At 43.1% G+C, this 18,805-nt stretch overlaps 1 protein-coding gene across 2 annotated transcripts in view; it reads right to left on the reverse strand.

Annotated features, from left to right (window-relative positions):
* NPC1 (NPC intracellular cholesterol transporter 1) overlaps positions 1-18,805 on the reverse strand; it is a 55,540-nt gene that overhangs the window by 16,764 nt on the left and 19,971 nt on the right. Inside the window, exons 5-11 of one of the 2 annotated variants that reach the window (XM_066353434.1) lie at positions 15,802-15,969; positions 14,970-15,219; positions 12,828-12,901; positions 11,882-12,303; positions 10,497-10,723; positions 8,066-8,166; positions 4,986-5,088 (exon numbers count right to left, since the gene is read on the reverse strand). In XM_066353434.1, the coding sequence (XP_066209531.1) occupies positions 4,986-5,088; positions 8,066-8,166; positions 10,497-10,723; positions 11,882-12,303; positions 12,828-12,901; positions 14,970-15,219; positions 15,802-15,969 (1,345 nt within the window). The remainder of the gene's footprint in view (positions 1-4,985; positions 5,089-8,065; positions 8,167-10,496; positions 10,724-11,881; positions 12,304-12,827; positions 12,902-14,969; positions 15,220-15,801; positions 15,970-18,805) is intronic. The other variant, XM_066353435.1, reaches the window with a different exon arrangement.

Consider the following 18,805-nt stretch of genomic DNA (forward strand, 5'->3'; position numbering starts at 1 on the left):
GAAAGCCAATTAGTGGCCATGTAGGGCTGAGAGGTGGGGGAATGGGTGGCGGTGACGGAAGTCTGGGTTTGCTGCCTGAGGTAAAGGAAATGTTCTAACATTGGCTTTGCTGATGGCTGCACACATCTGTAAACATGCTAAAAGCTACTGAATTGTATACTTAATATAAACAAGTGAAATGTATGAGATATGAATTACTTCTCAATAAAGATTTTTTTTTTTGTATTTTTCTGAAGTTGGAAACGGGGAGGCAGTCAGACTCCCGCATGCACCCGACCGGGATCCACCCGGCATGCCCACCAGGGGGCGATGCTCCGCCCATCCAGGGCATTGCTCTGTTGCGACCAGAGCCATTTTAGCACCTGAGGCAGAGGCCATAGAGCCATCCTCAGCGCCCGGGCAAACTTTGCTCCAATGGAGCCTTGGCTGCGGGAGGGGAAGAGAGAGACAGAGAGGAAGGAAGGGGGGAGGGGGGGAGAAGCGGATGAGCGCCTCTCCTGTGTGCCCTGGCCGGGACTCCTGCACTCCAGGCTGACACTCTACCACTGAGCCAACCGGCCAGGGCCTCAATAAAGATTTTTTTCTGGTCACGATGGCAACATAGGGAAACACGGTACTCATCTTCTCCCACAGCCACATCAAAATTACAACCAGATTACAGAACAACCATCATCCGAACTGCCTGAAATCTAGCTGAACAGAAGTCCTACAACTAGGGATTTAAAGAAGAAAGCACATGGAGACGGGTAGAAGGGGCAGAGACCCAGAACAGGCTGGTCCCACACCATGTGTGGCAGTTTAAAATCGGGACGTTATCTTGGCTGTGGAGGTTCCCCTAGGAACTAGGGGTCCCAGCCCCACACCAGGCCCCCAGCCCAGGGTTCCAGAGCCAGGAAGATAAACCCCCATAACTTCTGGCTGTAAAACCCACAGGGACTGTGGCAGAGTGAGACGGAGGACTGCTGGAGCCCCTGGCACCCCTCTTAGAGGGCCCGTGCACGAAGGACTGTGGCAGAGGGAGACGGAGGACTGCTGGAGGCCCTGGCACTCCTCTTAGAGGGCCCGTGCACGAAGGACTGTGGCAGAGTGAGACGGAGGACTGCTGGAGCCCCAGGCACTCCTCTTAGAGGGCCCGTGCACGAAGGACTGTGGCAGAGTGAGACGGAGGACTGCTGGGGCCCCTGGACTGTGGCAGAGGGAGACGGAGGACTGCTGGAGCCCCTGGCACTCCTCTTAGAGGGCCCGTGCACGAAGGACTGTGGCAGAGGGAGACGGAGGACTGCTGGAGCCCCAGGCACTCCTCTTAGAGGGCCCGTGCACGAAGGACTGTGGCAGAGTGAGACGGAGGACTGCTGGAGCCCCTGGCACTCCTCTTAGAGGGCCCGTGCACGAAGGACTGTGGCAGAGTGAGACGGAGGACTGCTGGGGCCCCTGGACTGTGGCAGAGTGAGACGGAGGACTGCTGGGGCCCCTGGCACCCCTCTTAGAGGGCCCGTGCACGAAGGACTGTGGCAGAGTGAGACAGAGGACTGCTGGGGCCCCTGGCACTCCTCTTAGAGGGCCCGTGCACGAAGGACTGTGGCAGAGTGAGACGGAGGACTGCTGGGGCCCCAGGCACTCCTCTTAGAGGGCCCGTGCACGAAGGACTGTGGCAGAGTGAGACGGAGGACTGCTGGGGCCCCTGGCACCCCTCTTAGAGGGCCCATGCACGGACTTACTCAAACTCACTGCCTCTGAGCTCTAGCACTGGGGTAGCAGTTTAAAAGCAGTTCCTCTATACGGGGAAGAACTGAATTGTTTGGCAACAGAGCAAGAGCTAGAGTCAGCTCTCTGCCAGATCAGAGTGCTGGCAGAGGCCACTGTTTCTTATCTGAGGCTGTTCCTCCCACTCCCCCAACACACACAGAGCTGGCAGGTGGGCACCATATCTGAGTCTCCATCAACCTGGCTCATACTGTTTGCCCACCCAGGTGATTCCCTTAGACCCCACCCTACCCAATTTTTGTGCTCACTCAAGCCATTTCCAGTGGCCTTTCTGTACAAATGGCCTCTCTTGCCTAATGCTTCAGATTTTACTAAAATCTCTCAGACAAGCAGCATCTGGCCTCTGTATACCCTGTACCTCTTGCTAAGTGGCCCCAGGCCTGGCACCAGCAGCAGCCAGCCTTGTTCACAGTTTGGCCTCTCCTGGCACCTCCAAGATGAGCACAAGTAACAGCCTTCTGCGCACTGCTTTGTAGCTGGTGCTGGTTAGCCCCAAGCGGGACACAGGCAGTCCGAGAACCAGTGCACCCACTGGACAGCTTCAGACCCTAGCAGATTACAACCCTACCACATCCATGAGTGACACATTTAAGGGGTGGACTTGGTGAGCACCAATACACCACTGTAGCCTGTCCTCGTAGCTGATCACCTTAGGAGTCGATACCTCCAGTGACACCAAAGCAATTAAGGCTCAACTACAACAGAACAGGGCACCCGGTCCACACACGGGTGCATTTGGAGCACCCAACTCAGGTGACTGGGGAGGCTATGCCACTGGGCCCTACAAGACACCTATTACACAAGGTCACTCCACCAAGTCTGGGAGATGTAATAGCTCTACCTCGTTCATAGAAACAAAAATAGGGAACAGCCAAAATGCAAGACAAAGGAACATGTCCCAAATGAAAGAACAAGAGAAATCTCCAGAAAAAGAACTAAATGAAATGGAGGCAAACTATCAGAAACAGAGTTCAAAATACTGGCTTCAAAGATTCTCAAGAAACTTAAATGAGGACATTGAAACCTTAAAAAAAGAACCAGTCAGACATGAAGGGTACACTAACTGAAATGAAGAATAATTTATAGGGAATCAACAGTAGAGTAGATGAAACCAAGAAGCAAATCAGCAATCTGGAATATATGGAAGCAAAAAACACCTGATCAGAACAGAAAAAAAAAAAAAAAGAACCCCCCAAAATGGAGATAGTATGAGAGGCGTCTGGGACAACTTCAAGCATTCCAACATTCGTGTATCATAGGGATGCCACAAGGAGAAGACAGAGAGAAGCAAATTGGGACTTTTTGAAAAAAACAATGACAGAAAACTTCTCTAACCTGGTGTTGGGCAAATGAGTTTATAAAATCTGTATTTTCTGAGTTTGCTCACTTTGTTAAAAATGCCCCTGGGAAGCCACGTGTGTGCTTACCCTCAGAGCAGGGCAGTTGATTGCAAATTGCTGATTGCATTCCTGCTTTGGAGGGGCTATTGTTATACTAGTGTTTACTGGAGGAGGGGTTTTCCTGCCAAAAAGTTTTGAAAAGAGCAGAGAAGGAGAAGAGGGAGAAGGAAGCCAAGATGGCACAGTGCTGAAGAAGAAGCCAGTTTGTGCAGAGAGAAGGGAGAAGTGTGAAGATGGGGAACCAGAGGTGACTGAGATTGGCGGGGGCCTCTGATTCTAGGAAAACACAGAGAAAATCCTGGTTGTGGAACTGGGGAATGTGCAAGTGGCTTTGGGAGCCCTGTGTGGGTGTTTTTACTCACCGGCCAGTGCGAGGCTAGAATAAAGGAATGGCCCACCAGTTTTTGGATCCACTGTTTTACTATCTGCCCGAATCTAATGTGAACCTGCATGTGAATGGCCACAATCGGGGCGGCTACTGGCCTCACACCTGGTGAAGAAAATAGACATACAGCTCCAGGAAATGTAGAGTCCCAAACAAGATGAACCTAAAGAGGTCCCAACCAAGACACCTCAGAATTAAAATGCAAAGGTTAAAGACAAAGAGAGGAAGCAGCAAGAGAAAAGCAGTTAGTGACCTACAAGGGAGCTCCCATAAGACTGTCAGCTGATTTCTCCATAGAAACTTTGCAGGTGAGAAGGGAGTGGCAGGAGATATTCAAAGTGATGAAAAGCAAGAACTTACAATCAAGATTACTCTACCCAGCAAAGCTATTATTTAGAGTGGAAGGACATATAAACAGCTTCCCAAACAAGAAAAGCTAAAGGAGTTAATCACCACCTAACCATATTACAGAAAGGGTCTTCTTTAAGAAGAAAAAAAAAAAGATAAAAGTATGAACAATAAAATGGCAAAAAATACATATCTATAAACAAGTCTGAAAGGCAAAATAAATGAACAAGCAGAACAGACCCAGACTCACAGATAAATAGAACACTTGTGCAGTTCCCAGATGAAAAGGGGTTTAAGGGGTTTGGGGGCAGGAGTAAAAACGGTGAAGGGACGAAGAGGTACAGATGGTAGTGACAGAATAGTCATGGGGGTGGATGTAAAGCACAGCACAGAGAAAATAGTCAATAACATTCTAATAACAGTGGATATGAGACTCATCAGGATGACCACTTAGTAAGTTATATAATGTCTAATCACTGGGTTGCATACCTGAAACTAATATAATAATGTATGTCAACTGTAACTGCAAAGTAAAAAATGATTTAAAAAATAAAAAATTTAAAATGTACTTAAAGTACACTATAAAGTAAAAAGTCAAAGTCCCTTGTCCTCCTCAGAGCTCTCTCTATTCTCTAGAGGCCGCAAACAATGATTTCCTGGATATTTTTTCTAAGCATGAAAAGCATGTATAGACATATTTACTTAAACATGCTGACTGCAGTTTTTATTTAATACCTCTTGAACCATTTATTACCTATCTTTAATGACTGTGTGATTTTCCACTGTACTTATCCCTTACTAATAATATATTGTATGTTCAGCTAGCTCTCAGTTTTTGCTGTTAGAAAACGATGCAAGAGAAATTCTGCATTATTATACTTTTGCATTCTTGTGTAGGGAGAGCTGTTTAAGCAATGTTTATAGGTAAATTTACTTACATATTTTTTTCTTAGCGTCACTAGTACGAGTGAAAAGATATAACTCAGATCTGATGTTGGTTAGTTTAGCTGAGTGAAGTTTAGGTCTCTGTTAGTGTCCAGCTATCCACAAAGCAAGGACAGTGTGTTCAGACCCTGTGAGCAACTCACTCTCTTTCCCAGGCCTGGGCTCTCTGGAGCTTCTCAGTATCATTATAGTAATTATTGACAGGGAAGGTAATCACAAGGGCTGTGGCGTTATTGTAGTTTTGATCTAGAAAGAAAAATGTGACATCAAAAAGATTACAAGCAGGCAGAAAATTAGATATATACAAGGGGAAAATGACAAGACCGCAAACTGACTGATTTCTCACTGGGGCTAAAGACTATATATCCTTGTGCTCTAAAAACAAAAAGAGGTTCACTTCAATGGTGACTCTGTAGAGTTTAGTTCATGAAGAACAAGGATTCTTTATCTGAAGTAGACACAGGTTATCACTCAGGAAGAGTATGTTTTTACTTAATTATTATTACATAGCCATGCATGGTAAGAATTCCAAACAGCAGAAGGTTGTTCAGTGAAAAGTTTCTTTCCTTCCTTCATTTCCTTTCTATTTTCTTAGCCTTCCCCATCCGGTGACCACCTGTAACTCTTTCCAGAGACACTCCATAGATGCTCAAGCAAACACATATATTCTTCCCTTTTCCTTCTTTTATACAAATAGTAAACATACTATTCTGCACATTATGATTTTTTTCTTTATTTTGTATTTTTTTTCTTCCTTTTTTTTGCACATTATGCTTTTAAATTTCTATCTTGAGACATTTCAATCTGGAGATTTTAGTAAAGAGCTTTGTTATTCTTTTTTCTACTGCATAGTATTTTTAGTATAATTTAACCAATCTATTGTTGGATATTTTTACAATTTTGAAAATTATAAACAAAATTATTACAAGGAATAACATTATTTTTCATGTGTAAAATACATATTTGAGGAATCATTTCTTATAAGTATAATCACTGAATCAAAAACTTCATACATTTCTAAATTTGACAGATTCTCCCAAATGGCCCACCAAAAAGGCCACCCTGTTTTTCTTTTCTTTTTTATAGCGGGGGGGGGGGGGGGAGACATACAGACAGATAGGGATTGACAGACAGGAAGCGAGAGAGAAGCATCAATTCTTTGTTGTGGCACCTTAGTTGTTCAGAGATTGCTTTCTCATATGTGCCTTGACCAGGGGGGCTACAGCCGAACCAGTGACCCCTTGCTCAAGCCAGCGACCTTGGGCTTCAAGCCAGTGACCATGGGGTCATGTCTATGATCCCACACTCAAGTCAGCAACCCTGCACTCAAGCTGGTGAGCCTGCCCTCAAGCTGGCAACCTTAGAGTTTCGAACCTGGGTCCTCAGTGTCCTGGGCTGATGCTCTATCCACTGTGCCACCACCTAGTCAGGCAACTGCCCTATTTTTTATTCAACAGAATATTTACGCCTGACTAGGCGGTGGCGCAGTGGATAGAGCGTTGGACTGGGATGCGGAGGACCCAGGTTCGAGACCCTGATGTCGCCAACTTGAGCGCAGGCTCATCTGGTTTGAGCAAAGCTCACCAGCTTGGACCCAAGGTCACTGGCTTGAGCAAGAGGTTACTCAGTCTGCTGAAGGCCCATGGTCAAGGCACATATAAGAAAGCAGTCAATGAACAACTAAGGTGTCGCAACGAAAAACTGATGATTGATGCTTCTCATCTTTCTCCATTCCTGTCTGTCTGTCCCTATCTATCCCTCTCTCTGACTCTCTCTCTGTCTCTGTAAAAAAAATAAAATAAAAATTTGCTGTTCCTATTAATAAAAAAAAAATTTACTGTGACCACTTTTGTGTCAGGCATTATTTAAGTGCCATGAATACATCAGTGAACAAGAGAGATTATATGCACACTTTTTGCTGGAGTTTATATTCAGACTCCCATCAATACAGTAGCTTCCCCATGCTTTCACCCATACTGGGTTTTATTAAACTCATTTAGATCTTTGCTAACCTATTAGGTAGAAAGACTGAAGTGAGATGCATTTCACTAATTGGGAGTGAGACTGAGCATTTTTTCTATATAATGAAAAGCCATTTACTTGTATTTCATATGGCTTCACTCACTTTTCTTCTGGGTTGCTGACCTTTTCTTTTTTTCACAAGAGCTCTTTATATATGAAAGAAATGTTATGTACTATTTTTTTTTCCGTTTTGTTATCTTTTTTTTTAACTTTATGATGTTTGTTCTTCACATCAGAATTTAAAATTCTCATGTAGTCAAATTCATCAGTGTTTCCTTTTGTGGCTTCGGAGTTTTATCTTGCTTAGACATGCCTTCTCCACTTAAAAATTATTTTAAAAAACTCCTGTAATTTTTTCTAGTCCTTTAATAGTTTCACTTCATGCATTTCAATCTTTGATCCATCTGGAGTTTCTTTTTGGTGAAGCAAGGGAGAGAGCAAAATTTAATTTTGATGGCTGTGACGAGCCAATCAATGCCACCATCTTTCCCCACCAATCAGAAATGGCATTTTATTATATGAGGCAGAGTAAAATTTAATTACAGACCAAACTTCTTGAGGAAGACATTTATTTGGCCTCTTCGTTAGGGTGGAGAGAAACCTGCTGAGCTGCCTGTAATCAGCTTCAGGTGTCTACGCTGTCACAGGAATCATCACCTCACTGTACCCAGTACCACCTGTTCCGTGGTGTTATAGGACCCAGCAAAAGGCAAACCAACTGCCCTTCCTACCATAAAAGTGTCTGAATTCTTAACCAATTGGTTTAGAAGAAAAAGAAAATCCATCAGCTACCTTTCTCCCCCGTATCTCTCACAGTATCTCTTCCCTGTTACCGATGCTCTTGACCTGAAGTCCATGAATTCAGCTGGGGTTCTGCAGATGAACTTCTAGCGTTTCAGGACCTCCCAGAAGCTGAACAGCACATTACATGGATGTATACAATTACATTATTCTGTGGACATGTCCTTAGCTCTTGACAGCTTCTTAAAGCGTGACCCCCCAAAATAGGTAACATTGTCCACTTTTTTTAAATCCAGAAAAACAAATCCAAACCAAAGGGGACGTTATGTTTGGGATTTAAGAGACAGGAAATTAATAAGAGTGCTCAATTTATGAAACCTTTATGATTACCACCTGACTATTAATAACAGAAGCAAGACTATTGAATCTAATAGGAAAAGCAAAAGGTTCTCTCACTTACCATCATAGCCTCCTAACACAAGCCAGGGGAACACTGGGCCACCAAACGTACCCAGGCAAGGATCCTGGAGCAGACCGTTATCATTCAGAGAGGCAGGAGCCCTGCCAAGAAGTTCAGAAAACAGGTTCCATCAGAACAAGCCTCAAGACGTCAGAGACCGAGATGTTTACACAACTAACAGTTAATCAGGCTACCCTAGTTTTCATTCTCGTATTCAACAATATTTACATATTCTAAGCACAATGTGGGTACTGAGGTTCCTTAGGTGAATAATTCAATACAGTTCAGCATTTGCCTTTGGAAGCTCAGAATCACTGAGTGAGAGGCAAGCAAATACTGCACGATGTGACTCTACCACACGGTGCCTGATACACAGAGGAGAGAGCAACAGAGGGGGAAAAACTGTCACCAAAAAGAGGAGGCAAAACAGGACCAGATCTCTAAGGTCTAGGGAGAATTCCCCTGGGACGGAGAAGTGAGGGTGTTCCATGCAACTGCAATTTTTTTGGGGGGGGAGAACAAGAACAGGCATGTGGGAGAGGAGAGAGCAGGAGCATGGCAGTCTGCGGAACAAGAAGTCCTGTGTCTGAGCATGGGGTACCCATGAGCGGAGACCTCTGTGAGAGAGATGGGCCCAAAAGGGACAGACAATGAAAAGAAGGATTGAACGCCATGCTCAGCAGTTTGGGTTTTTCATTCTGTAGACACCGGGGTCAATTAGAGGCTTGGGAGAAGGATAATTAGAGGCCTGGGAGAAGGGGCCACTCACTGTCTTACAAAGATCACTCTAGAGGCAAAGTGGGAGGTCTGCAAGAGGAAAAGAAAGGGGAAGCAGGGAGACCAGTCAGGTTTGTGCAGTGACCCAGGCAGGGACAACCAGGAGTGCACTGAAGACAGACAGTCAGTCAGTGGGGCGGGAATGAGCATTTCAGGACAGACCATACGCCAGAATTCTGATCGGCACTTAGGGAAGGTCTCAAATACACTCTAAACCACCACTCTTGAGACCCAGGGACGATGCCATCAGGCATGCAGGTCAGGTCACCTGCTCAAGGCAAACAGGTGACAGGGTGGGCCCAAAGCTGGTTCCCTTGCTCCCACGGTCTGACCTGGCTCCACATCACAGATCTGAGAGTTCATCCAGAGGGTAAAAATCACAAAAATTGCTTGAGGGAGAATTCCCCGCCACACAGGCCAGGAGTCGCGGACAGGGTGTCCCACAGCTAGCTGAACCATGCCCTGCTTAGATAGAACACAGGTCTCCTGTGTCTCCCCCACCAAAAAACGTTTGTTGATTTTTATTTTGTACAATAGAAAGTAAACAGTTGTTTTTCCTTAAATATAAAAATTATGTGACACTAATTTTCTTTCCGACTGTCCATGGCTCCCCTCTACCATCTACCCTGCGGAAAATGCTGGTTTGGGGTATATGGGTACACACTTTTTATTTTATGAGACTTTTTAGAGGTGACCTCCTTGAAACAGAGTATATACAGCCCAACCACTAAAGTGTCATAGTCTAGTAACAAAAACAGACAGATCTTAAGGTCACCAAACCAGACAAGAAAGTCAGCACACTCAACTCTTGACGTGCTTAGTTGAAAAATGCACTCAAAGGTGGCAAAGACTAGTTTCCCATGACGAGGAAACAGCCATGATGTGATTATCTGACTGGCTAAACAACTGTCTCAGGTCAGGTCAGATCAGGTCAGGACAAAGAGCAGGCGCTTAGAGATGGCAGGCCCATACACGGTAAGCCACGTGACAAGTCTAAGATCACCTCACAGGTCACCAAGCTCCGCTTCTCTGTGACTAACTGAATTATAAACACACTCTGCCCAGCTAGACATGTCTCCTTCAGGAAGCAGTTTCCCTGCCCCCTGCTCCACAGGGGATGCAACAGATTTTAAAAACAATTCCATGTCATAATATAAATTTGTATTTGAAAGATAAGAAAAAGCACTATAGGTATTTATTATTGTAAGAAACCAGATCAAAAAATTTAGGGGGTGATGTGGTAGATGAAACTACAGGTTATAGATTCAGGCATAAGTTAAAGGCTGCGAGGTACGTGCTCTTCCTCATTATATGTCACAAAAGCTCCACCCCAGGGCCTTTGTACCTGCTGCTCCATCTACATGGAACACTTTTCCTCCGATATTTACAGGCTCCTCCTTTCCTTCCACTTTCAGCAGGTCTCCACTCATCTAAAGCAGGCCAGCCAGTGCCCCTATCTTCTTGCCTGGTTTTATCTTACCTATATCTCCCATCTCTACCTGGCATTACAGCATGTATCTATTTGTTCATCATCTGGCTCCTTCCATAAGAACATCTATTAGCTCACTACTGGGTCTCTAATACCTATAATTGTGTGTGGCCACAGCAAGGGCTCAAATACTGGTGGGGCAAATGAGTGACTGTCTGCACGTACCGAACACAGTACAGAAAGTGCGTGTGGTAATCCGCGTACACAAAGAAGTCATCCCCTACTTTGTGGTCCAGCATGGAGTGGCTGTTCTGGAAGTAATTCAACACACTCATGATGGTGCAGTTCTCGTTATACGGTGAAAGAGGAGCCAAGCAGATGTCCTGAAGTGTCACAGTCTCGTTGTTATAAGATGCAGTAATGTTTTCAATAGCTGTTTGTAAGTCAAGAACCTGAAAGAAGATACAAATCCAGAAACACATCAGATGTCACCCAGATTCTGACGAACCACTCTTGTGCCGAGGAGACAGAAAATAAAAGAGTTTTGCGGGGAAAATCCCTCCTGAGATGCAGACAGAACTAAGGCACACTGCGGTCAAGTATCTGATGACACCAAAGGCCAACTCTTAGAAAACAGCAAACTGAGGTGGAGACCCTATTTCAAGGCTTTCCAGAGATGGGGAGGTGACACCATTACCAGGCCAGAGATCAGTGTAGAACACTCCCTTACCCAGCAGTGACCAGCAGGGCTGGAGGGATACTGAGCTAATTTGCTGGTCTTCCTGACATAGCCCCTCACCACCACCACCACCTGCTGCCTTGCTCCACACTATGATTATTTATGTATATTCTCATATTTTCTAATAGAGAATACACTGCTGGAGGTAAAGAACTGCTGTGCATCTTCTGCAACAAGTTGGGGAAAAGCTACAGGCTGTCTGTCACTGGTGGGGAAAAGATTCTATTAAAGTCTTGGGGCCCCTTCTGATGTTTTTGAAGATATCAGACTTTCTGTAGGCAAGACCAACGTTTAAAGAAAAACCCATGCAGTTATGTAACCGTATATTAAAAAAGAAGCGAGATGCAGTTTATTCAGATACTTTTCTCCCGGGCAAGTGTGATGGGGGAGAACAGGATGGATCTCACCCCAGATGTGCCGCTCACCCAACACAGGCAACACTTCACTTCTGCAGGTAGATCAGCAGTGACCCACTAGGTCCTCCCTAGGTTACCAGGATAGCACAAGAGGCTTCAGTCCTCTGGGTTCTAGCATATTACTTTTCAATTACCAAGGAAAAATATTTGTAAATTCCTAAAGTGAATTATAAACACAGTCTGCTTCAATAGAGAAGGCCTCATCTCAACTTATAGAAAGAAGTAAGACCAGCCATATGCAGTAAATACAAAAGCAGTTTACAGCATATTTTTCATTAAGTTCAACACCTGTTATTCACTGTCTTAAAAATTCACTTTCCTTTTACCATTAAGATTTTCAAAATATATATATCACTACATCAGCCCCAAACTAAGCATCCAGTAGAACTGGTCAACATATGAAAGCCAGCAAACCACTGTGTCCCCTGGACTGATTTCTGCAAAGAACAGATTACCTGGTGCAAAATGTCTATGTTCAGTGGCGGTCCGAAGGGCACGTTGGATCCCGAGGGATACGGCTCGTAGGTGTGTACGCTGGTGTGGGGGGCCTGGATGATGAGCTGCTCCGTGCGGAAGAAAGGCCCAAAGTGGGCGTCAAAGTACTCTTTCTCCTGGTGAGCCTGGCTGCCGGGGGCTGACCAGAGGTCAACTGGATTGGTCGTGACTTGGACAAACACCAGGCCTGAAGAGCAGGCAGCAATGAAGGCCAGGGAGAAGGAAAGGATGCAGCCAGGGTTTCGGACACAGAAGGAGCCCCACCATGTGAAGAGCCGCCTCAAACAGCCCTCAAATGCTACCCCCAGCGGGTTGCAGCAGGATGCCTCCCCTGGAAGAGCAGGAGAGGGAGAGAGGGTGGAGGTTAGGAGCCGAGCCATTCCTGAAAGTTGGAACAGGGAGAGCATTAGCTACTTGAGTCTCCAGTGGCCGGAGTCCCGCCTGCATCAGGATGTGCAGGAGGTTCCCCCACCCCCGACCCTCCCTCAGCCACCTATCTTGTCTGGAAGCCACGCTTCCTGCCTGCCCACAATGGTCGCCATCCCCACCCGCAGGGCACCGATGCTCACATACAAGCCTCGGAAAGGCAAAGTCCTCTGGGCACCCTGTCCAGAGCAGGTCCCCTCAACTTTGCTGCTATTCCTGCTGTCAGCCTGCTAGCTCAGCTCCTCCAAGAGCTCTAGCCCAGCCCATCACTATTCTCATTCCATTATTAATTACTTGGTTCCGAGCAGTCACCCTGACTAGATTGAAAGAGCACAATGGCAAGGACCTGTCAGTCTTGATCACAACCATGTCCTTAGTCCTGGCAGTGTCTCCAGTGTCTCTCCCAAGATCATTTGTTGAGGAAATGAACGCCCATGCCAATGTAACCCTAACCCTTTTATTTAATTAAAATGTGCCTACCTTTGTCACTGGCATTTATAGGGAAGGCTATATTGCTATCAATGGGGGTGTATTCGGAGACAAAATACCGTTTTCTGAAAAATAAAAGCATGTAAGTAATATCAGTGGATTTCAACATAACAATGCCATTCTTCTGACATTCCCATAACACCTTTAAAAGCTTAATTCCTCATCCTGTTTCCTTCTTTCCTAATTGTCACCATCTTTCCTCTAAATTCACAGTGTTAGCACAGCCTCAATGTATCTCCCCTAAGATACGTATCATCTATAAAGAGAGAAATAGTAACTTTACAGTGGTGAAACCTAGAAGACACCATCTTAACCAAGTAATCAAGGTTAACATCACCAGTAATGCGACATACTGACATCACGAGCCCCTGGGTAGGGTGGATATACTGAGAGAGATGCAACATCACTTCTGTGATATTACTGGTCAAAACCTATAACCTCAACTTAATCCTGAGAAAATATCGGATAAAGCCGAACTGAGGGACATTCTACAAAATAACTGACCAGTACTCATCAAAAGTGTCAAGGCCATAAGAGAAATAGAAAGACTGAGGAACTATTTGCCAGAGATTAGAGGAAACTAATAAAACACAGAAAGTGAATGCAATTACGGGATCCTGGGGAGAAAAAGGGCACGAGGGGAAAACCTGGTGAAAGTTTAATATAGTTCATAATTTAGCTGATTATACTATACCACTGTCATTTTCATGGTTTTAGTAATTATATACTATGGGTTATATAAGTTGTAACAGAGAAAGCAATATATACACACACACACACACACACACACACACACATGCATACATATATATGTTATATGCTATTTTTGTAGCTTTTTGGTAAGTCTAATATTATTTTAAAATAAAAAGTTAAATAAAATACACCGTCCTAAATCAAGATGCAAATATCTAAAAGGATTCTAATATTGCATTTAAATAGATTTGAATCAGATTTGGTTCCTACAACTTTCTGTTAAAGAATGGGTGGTTACTAGGTCCTGGCCAGATAGCTCAGTAGGTTAGAGTGTCATCCCCATACGCCAAGGTTGAGGGTTCGATCTCCAGCTGTGCACCCAGAAGAATCAACCAATAAATGCATAAATAAGTGGAACAAAAAATAGATGTCTCTCTCTCTCTCTCTTTCCCTCCCTGTCTCTCTAAAGATCAATCAATAAAAATTTTTTTAAAAGAATATTGCTGTGGAAATCAAATGATTTTTTTTTTTTTTTTTTTTTTTTTTTTACAGAGACAGAGAGAGAGTCAGAGAGAGGGATAGACAGGGACAGACAGACAGGAAGGGAGAGATGAGAAGCATCAATCATTAGTTTTTCGTTGCGCATTGCAACACCTTAGTTTGTTCATTGATTGCCCTCTCACATGCGCCTTGACCGCGGGCCTTCAGCAGACCGAGTAACCCCTTGCTCGAGCCAGCGACCTTGGGTCCAAGCTGGTGAGCTTTTGCTCAAACCAGATGATCCCGTGCTCAAGCTGGCGACCTCGGATCGAACCTGGGTTCTTGGCATCCCAGTCCGATGCTTTATCCACTGCACCACCACCTGGTCAGGCCTCAAATGATTTTTCTATGTCCTCAGAGTTATAAACGCATACAAATCTCAAGGAGATATAAGAATAAAGACACTACTCACATACCAAATCCCACTCTGTTCTTAGTATCTTTTTAAAGTCCCTCATCTTATTTAATATGCATCCACAAAGACTATACTTTCGGGGATCATTTCTATAGTTCGTTCATCTAATATGCATCCACAGCTGAGAACTACAAACATGAAACTCCAAATGCAATACTAAGACTTCAGCTTCTATTTTGTAGGCCATGATAGATTAAAGGACATAATAAAAGATTAAAGAATAAAGAGGAATGGGTGGTTCCTGCAGGATGCTTTAATTCACTCATCATTTTGAATAAATCAATGAAACCAAATTCAAATATTTCCATGTCTGAACAGGCCTTTGACTGTTTACTAGTTGCAGGACATAAGCAATTCATGGAATGATTTTAATGCAGATAATTGTTTCCTGGTTCTAATGAACCAAGATCTGCCAAGTGAAAGCTGGAAATGCAACCTTGATAATTTTGCTCTTCTTACTCTGAAGGACAAACAGGATGTCTTACCTATAGCACCACATGGCAAAAAGTGCTCCAAAAAACATAAGCAAAAACGCCATGTAGGTGGCCCACATTATGACATACATGGCATCCAGGCCCAGGATTCTCCAGGGAACAGGAGGGGGTGGCGGCTGGGGCTTGGGGCCACACACGGCGGAGCAGTCCTGGCAGCTGCATGGCTCGGTAAACTCATCCACAGACTCGGCACAGCCCTTGGTGGCATTGTTCATGGGCTCCATCCCACGGGTTGGGAGATCTGTAGCAAGAATTGTGGTGAGTGAATATCTCAATTAAAAGAACACAACAAAGTGTTTATTAAATTACATTTAAATCCAATGATAAGCACATTTAATATATAGCATGTCTGGAAAGAAGAAAAAGGACCAGAGGTTTCTGCTTGATGTTTTGCCACTTAGTCCTATAAAAGTTTAAGTTACCTCAGTAACTCAGCACAGACAGGTTTTCTCACTGAGATTCAAGTACATCATTTCCCAAGTAAAACTTCAACTATGTCTTATTTCCACTGAGGAGCTAGTCTAATACTATTGAAGAGCTCCTGAAAAGGCTTTCATAATGATTTTTGCCTTTTTTAAAAAAAATTATAAAAGGAACTTATTCTTTCAATTCTATAGCACTACCTGTAGGAAATTCTTCTTCCTCCTCCATTTCCATTCCCAGACCCTATTAACCAGGGACAAGATAAAAGTTCTAGTTACCTCGCTCATTGGAGGGACATCCAGGAGCTAGGTACCTGAATGGATCTTTTATTGCAGTTTAAGGTCTCCTGGGCTTTAAGAAACATCATAAATACACCAACCCTGGGAGTCTTTATGCCTACCTGAAAAAATGGGTGTGATGGTGAAAGGTGCCTGGCCGTTGTCCTTATTGAACATGAACTCAATCCAGTTGGTGGCATTGCAGGCTTTGGTGTCCTTCCCACACAGGAGTCCCAGGGCTTTGTCGTTACTTGAGGGGAACTCCACATCCCTGCAGGCATTGTACATCGCTAGCAGAAGAATAAGGGGAAAGACTGAAACACCATTCTGCTTTAACTCACTGGGCGAGATCTCACAAAGGCTTCTCATATGTAAACTCTGAAATCCATATGCACTGCAATCAGAAGTTAGGGACAGGAATGGCCACAGTAAACACTAAAGGTGGAAATGGAGATTATCCCCAAAACCAGTTTATCACACCTACTAGGTCAGATCCAAGTAACAAACATAAGAAATAGACAGGAAAGCCTTATGTCATCCCATGTAGCTCGCAATATCTTGGAGAAGTACTATCCGTACTGTACAGAAGAGCACACTAAAGCTGAGGAAGGAGAAGCTAAGCATCTTAGTGCCTCTTCAGTCAATAAAGCTGGCTCCAGAAAACCTCCGCAGCAGCAAACTATATGGCTGGAGAATTAGGGAAACTTACAGGGCAGAACTGGTTTTAGGACAGAGGTCACGTGGGAAGGAACCTACTACTACTCTCTTTTTTGGTTTTATTTTAGTACTCATAAAAACAGCACACTAAACAAGCACACATAACATTTTGCACATAAGGAAGTAGTAGGGCCCCATTAGGGTCCTATATTAATATTTATTTATCAGCTCCTGCTTGTTAGAAACTTCTGGGGATCTCCTCCTACACTTTAAGGACATACCTATAAAGTCACTGCATTTCACCCTCACTCTTGAAAGACGGTTTAGCAAGAGTGATAGTTATTTTCTTTAAAACTGGGATTATTTCATTGCCTTCTGGCTTCTATCATGGCTGTTAAAAAAGTTTCCAATTGTCATTCTTTTGAAGTGATTGCATTTTTTCCTACTTGCTTTCAAGATCTTTGTCTTTGGAGTTTTATAGTTTTTCTAAGCTATATTTAGATATGTTTCTTTTTTAAAAAACAGCTTTATTGAAATATATAATTCACATACTATCTAATTCAGCTATTTAAAGTTGCAATTCTGGGTTTTAGAATATTCATACATAGATGCATCCATTACCAGTCAATTTTAGAACATTCTCATCACCTTAAAAAAGGAAACCCTGGACCCTTTAGCTAATGTTTCCTCATCTCCCCATTCTCTCAAGCCCTAAGCAACCATTAATCTCCTTCTGTCTCTATAAATTTGCCTGTTCTCGACGTTTCATATAAATGGAAACATGTAATATGTAGTCTTTTGTGACTGGCTTCTTTCACCTAACATGATGTCATATGTATCAGTAGTACTTCATACCTTTTTATGGCCAAATAATATTCTGTCATATGAATATATCACATTTAGTTTATATCTCAGTTGATGGATATCTTGGATATCTAGGTTTTCCTACTTTTGGCTATCATGAATGATGTTGCTATAAATATTTGTGTACAGTTTTTGCATAGAAATGTTTTCATTTTGTTTGTGAGGAAATTGCTGGGTCGTGTGGTAACTCTATGTACTGTATAATTGTTCCAGGAACTGCCAGAGTGTTTCCCAAAGTATTTACATTCGCATCAATAGTGTATAAAGGCGAACCTTTACAATAGTGTATAAAGGTGACTTCTCCATATCCTCGCCAACACACTGTTCCTGACTCTTTGATTCTAGCCACCCTAGTGGGTGAGGGGTGGTGTCTCACTGTGGTCTTGATTTGCATATTCTTGACGACTAATAATTTCAAGCATCTTTTCATAAGCTTACTGGCCATTTGTCCTTGGTGACATGTCTACTTAGATCCTTTGACAATTTTTAATTGTTTTCTATTTATTATTGAGTTGTTAGAGTTCTTTATATAGTCGAGATACAAGTTCCCTTATTAACTACATGATTTGCAAATATTCTTGCCTTTTCTTGATGGTGTCTTTTGAAACACAAAAGATTACTTTCTTTCCCTTTTGTTGCCCATGTCATGTCAAGATTTCATTGCAAAATCTGAGGTCATGAAGATTTATCTGTTTTCTCCTAAGAGTTTTCTAGTTTTAGCTCTTACATTTTGGTCTTTGATCAATTTTAAGTTAATTTATATATATGGCTTGAGGTAAAGTCCAACTTCATTCTTTTGGATTCAGCCACCCAGTTGTCCCAACACCATTTCTTGACTATTCTTTCCCCATTGAATAGTCTTGGCACCCTTGTCAAAAATCAGACAACCACAGATATATGGGATTACAGTTGACCCTTGAAAATGTGGGGGTTAAGAGCGCATCCCATAGAGCTGGCCCTCCATATATGCAGATTTGCAACTGCAAAGTTGACCCTTGAACAACATGTATTTGAACTGCAAGGGTCAACTGAACTGTGGTCAATTAAATTACATGGTTCAACTGAAAAACATCCATATTTAAGTGGATCCATGCAGTTTAAACCTGTGTTGTTCAAAGGCCTGCTGTACTTTCAATTCTATCTTATTGTGCTATGTGTTATTCTTATTCCAGTACCAAACTGTTTTGATTTGCATTGGCTGGGAGTAAAATTTAAAATTGGGAAGTATGAGACTTCCTATTCTGTTCTTTTTCAGGATTGTTTTGCCTATTCTTGGTTCCTTGCAAGTTCATGTGAATTTTAGAACCAGCCTGTCAATTTCTACATAGAAGTCAGTTGGGATTCTAATAGGGACTGTACTGAATATATAGATCACTTTAGGCAGTACTGCCATCTTAATATTAAGTCTTCTAATCCAAGAATATGGAATGTCTTTCCATTTATTAAGATCCTCTTTAATTTCTTTAAATAATATATATATTTTTGTTTTAAAAAGTATTAAGTTTTTCATTCTTTGGTTAAATTTATTCCTAAGTATTTTACTCTTTTTGACACTATTGTAAATAGAATTGTTTTCTTAATTTCACTTTCAGATTGTACATTGCA

The sequence above is a fragment of the Saccopteryx leptura genome, chromosome 11, assembly GCF_036850995.1.
Source record: "Saccopteryx leptura isolate mSacLep1 chromosome 11, mSacLep1_pri_phased_curated, whole genome shotgun sequence".
Taxonomy (NCBI): domain Eukaryota; kingdom Metazoa; phylum Chordata; class Mammalia; order Chiroptera; family Emballonuridae; genus Saccopteryx; species Saccopteryx leptura.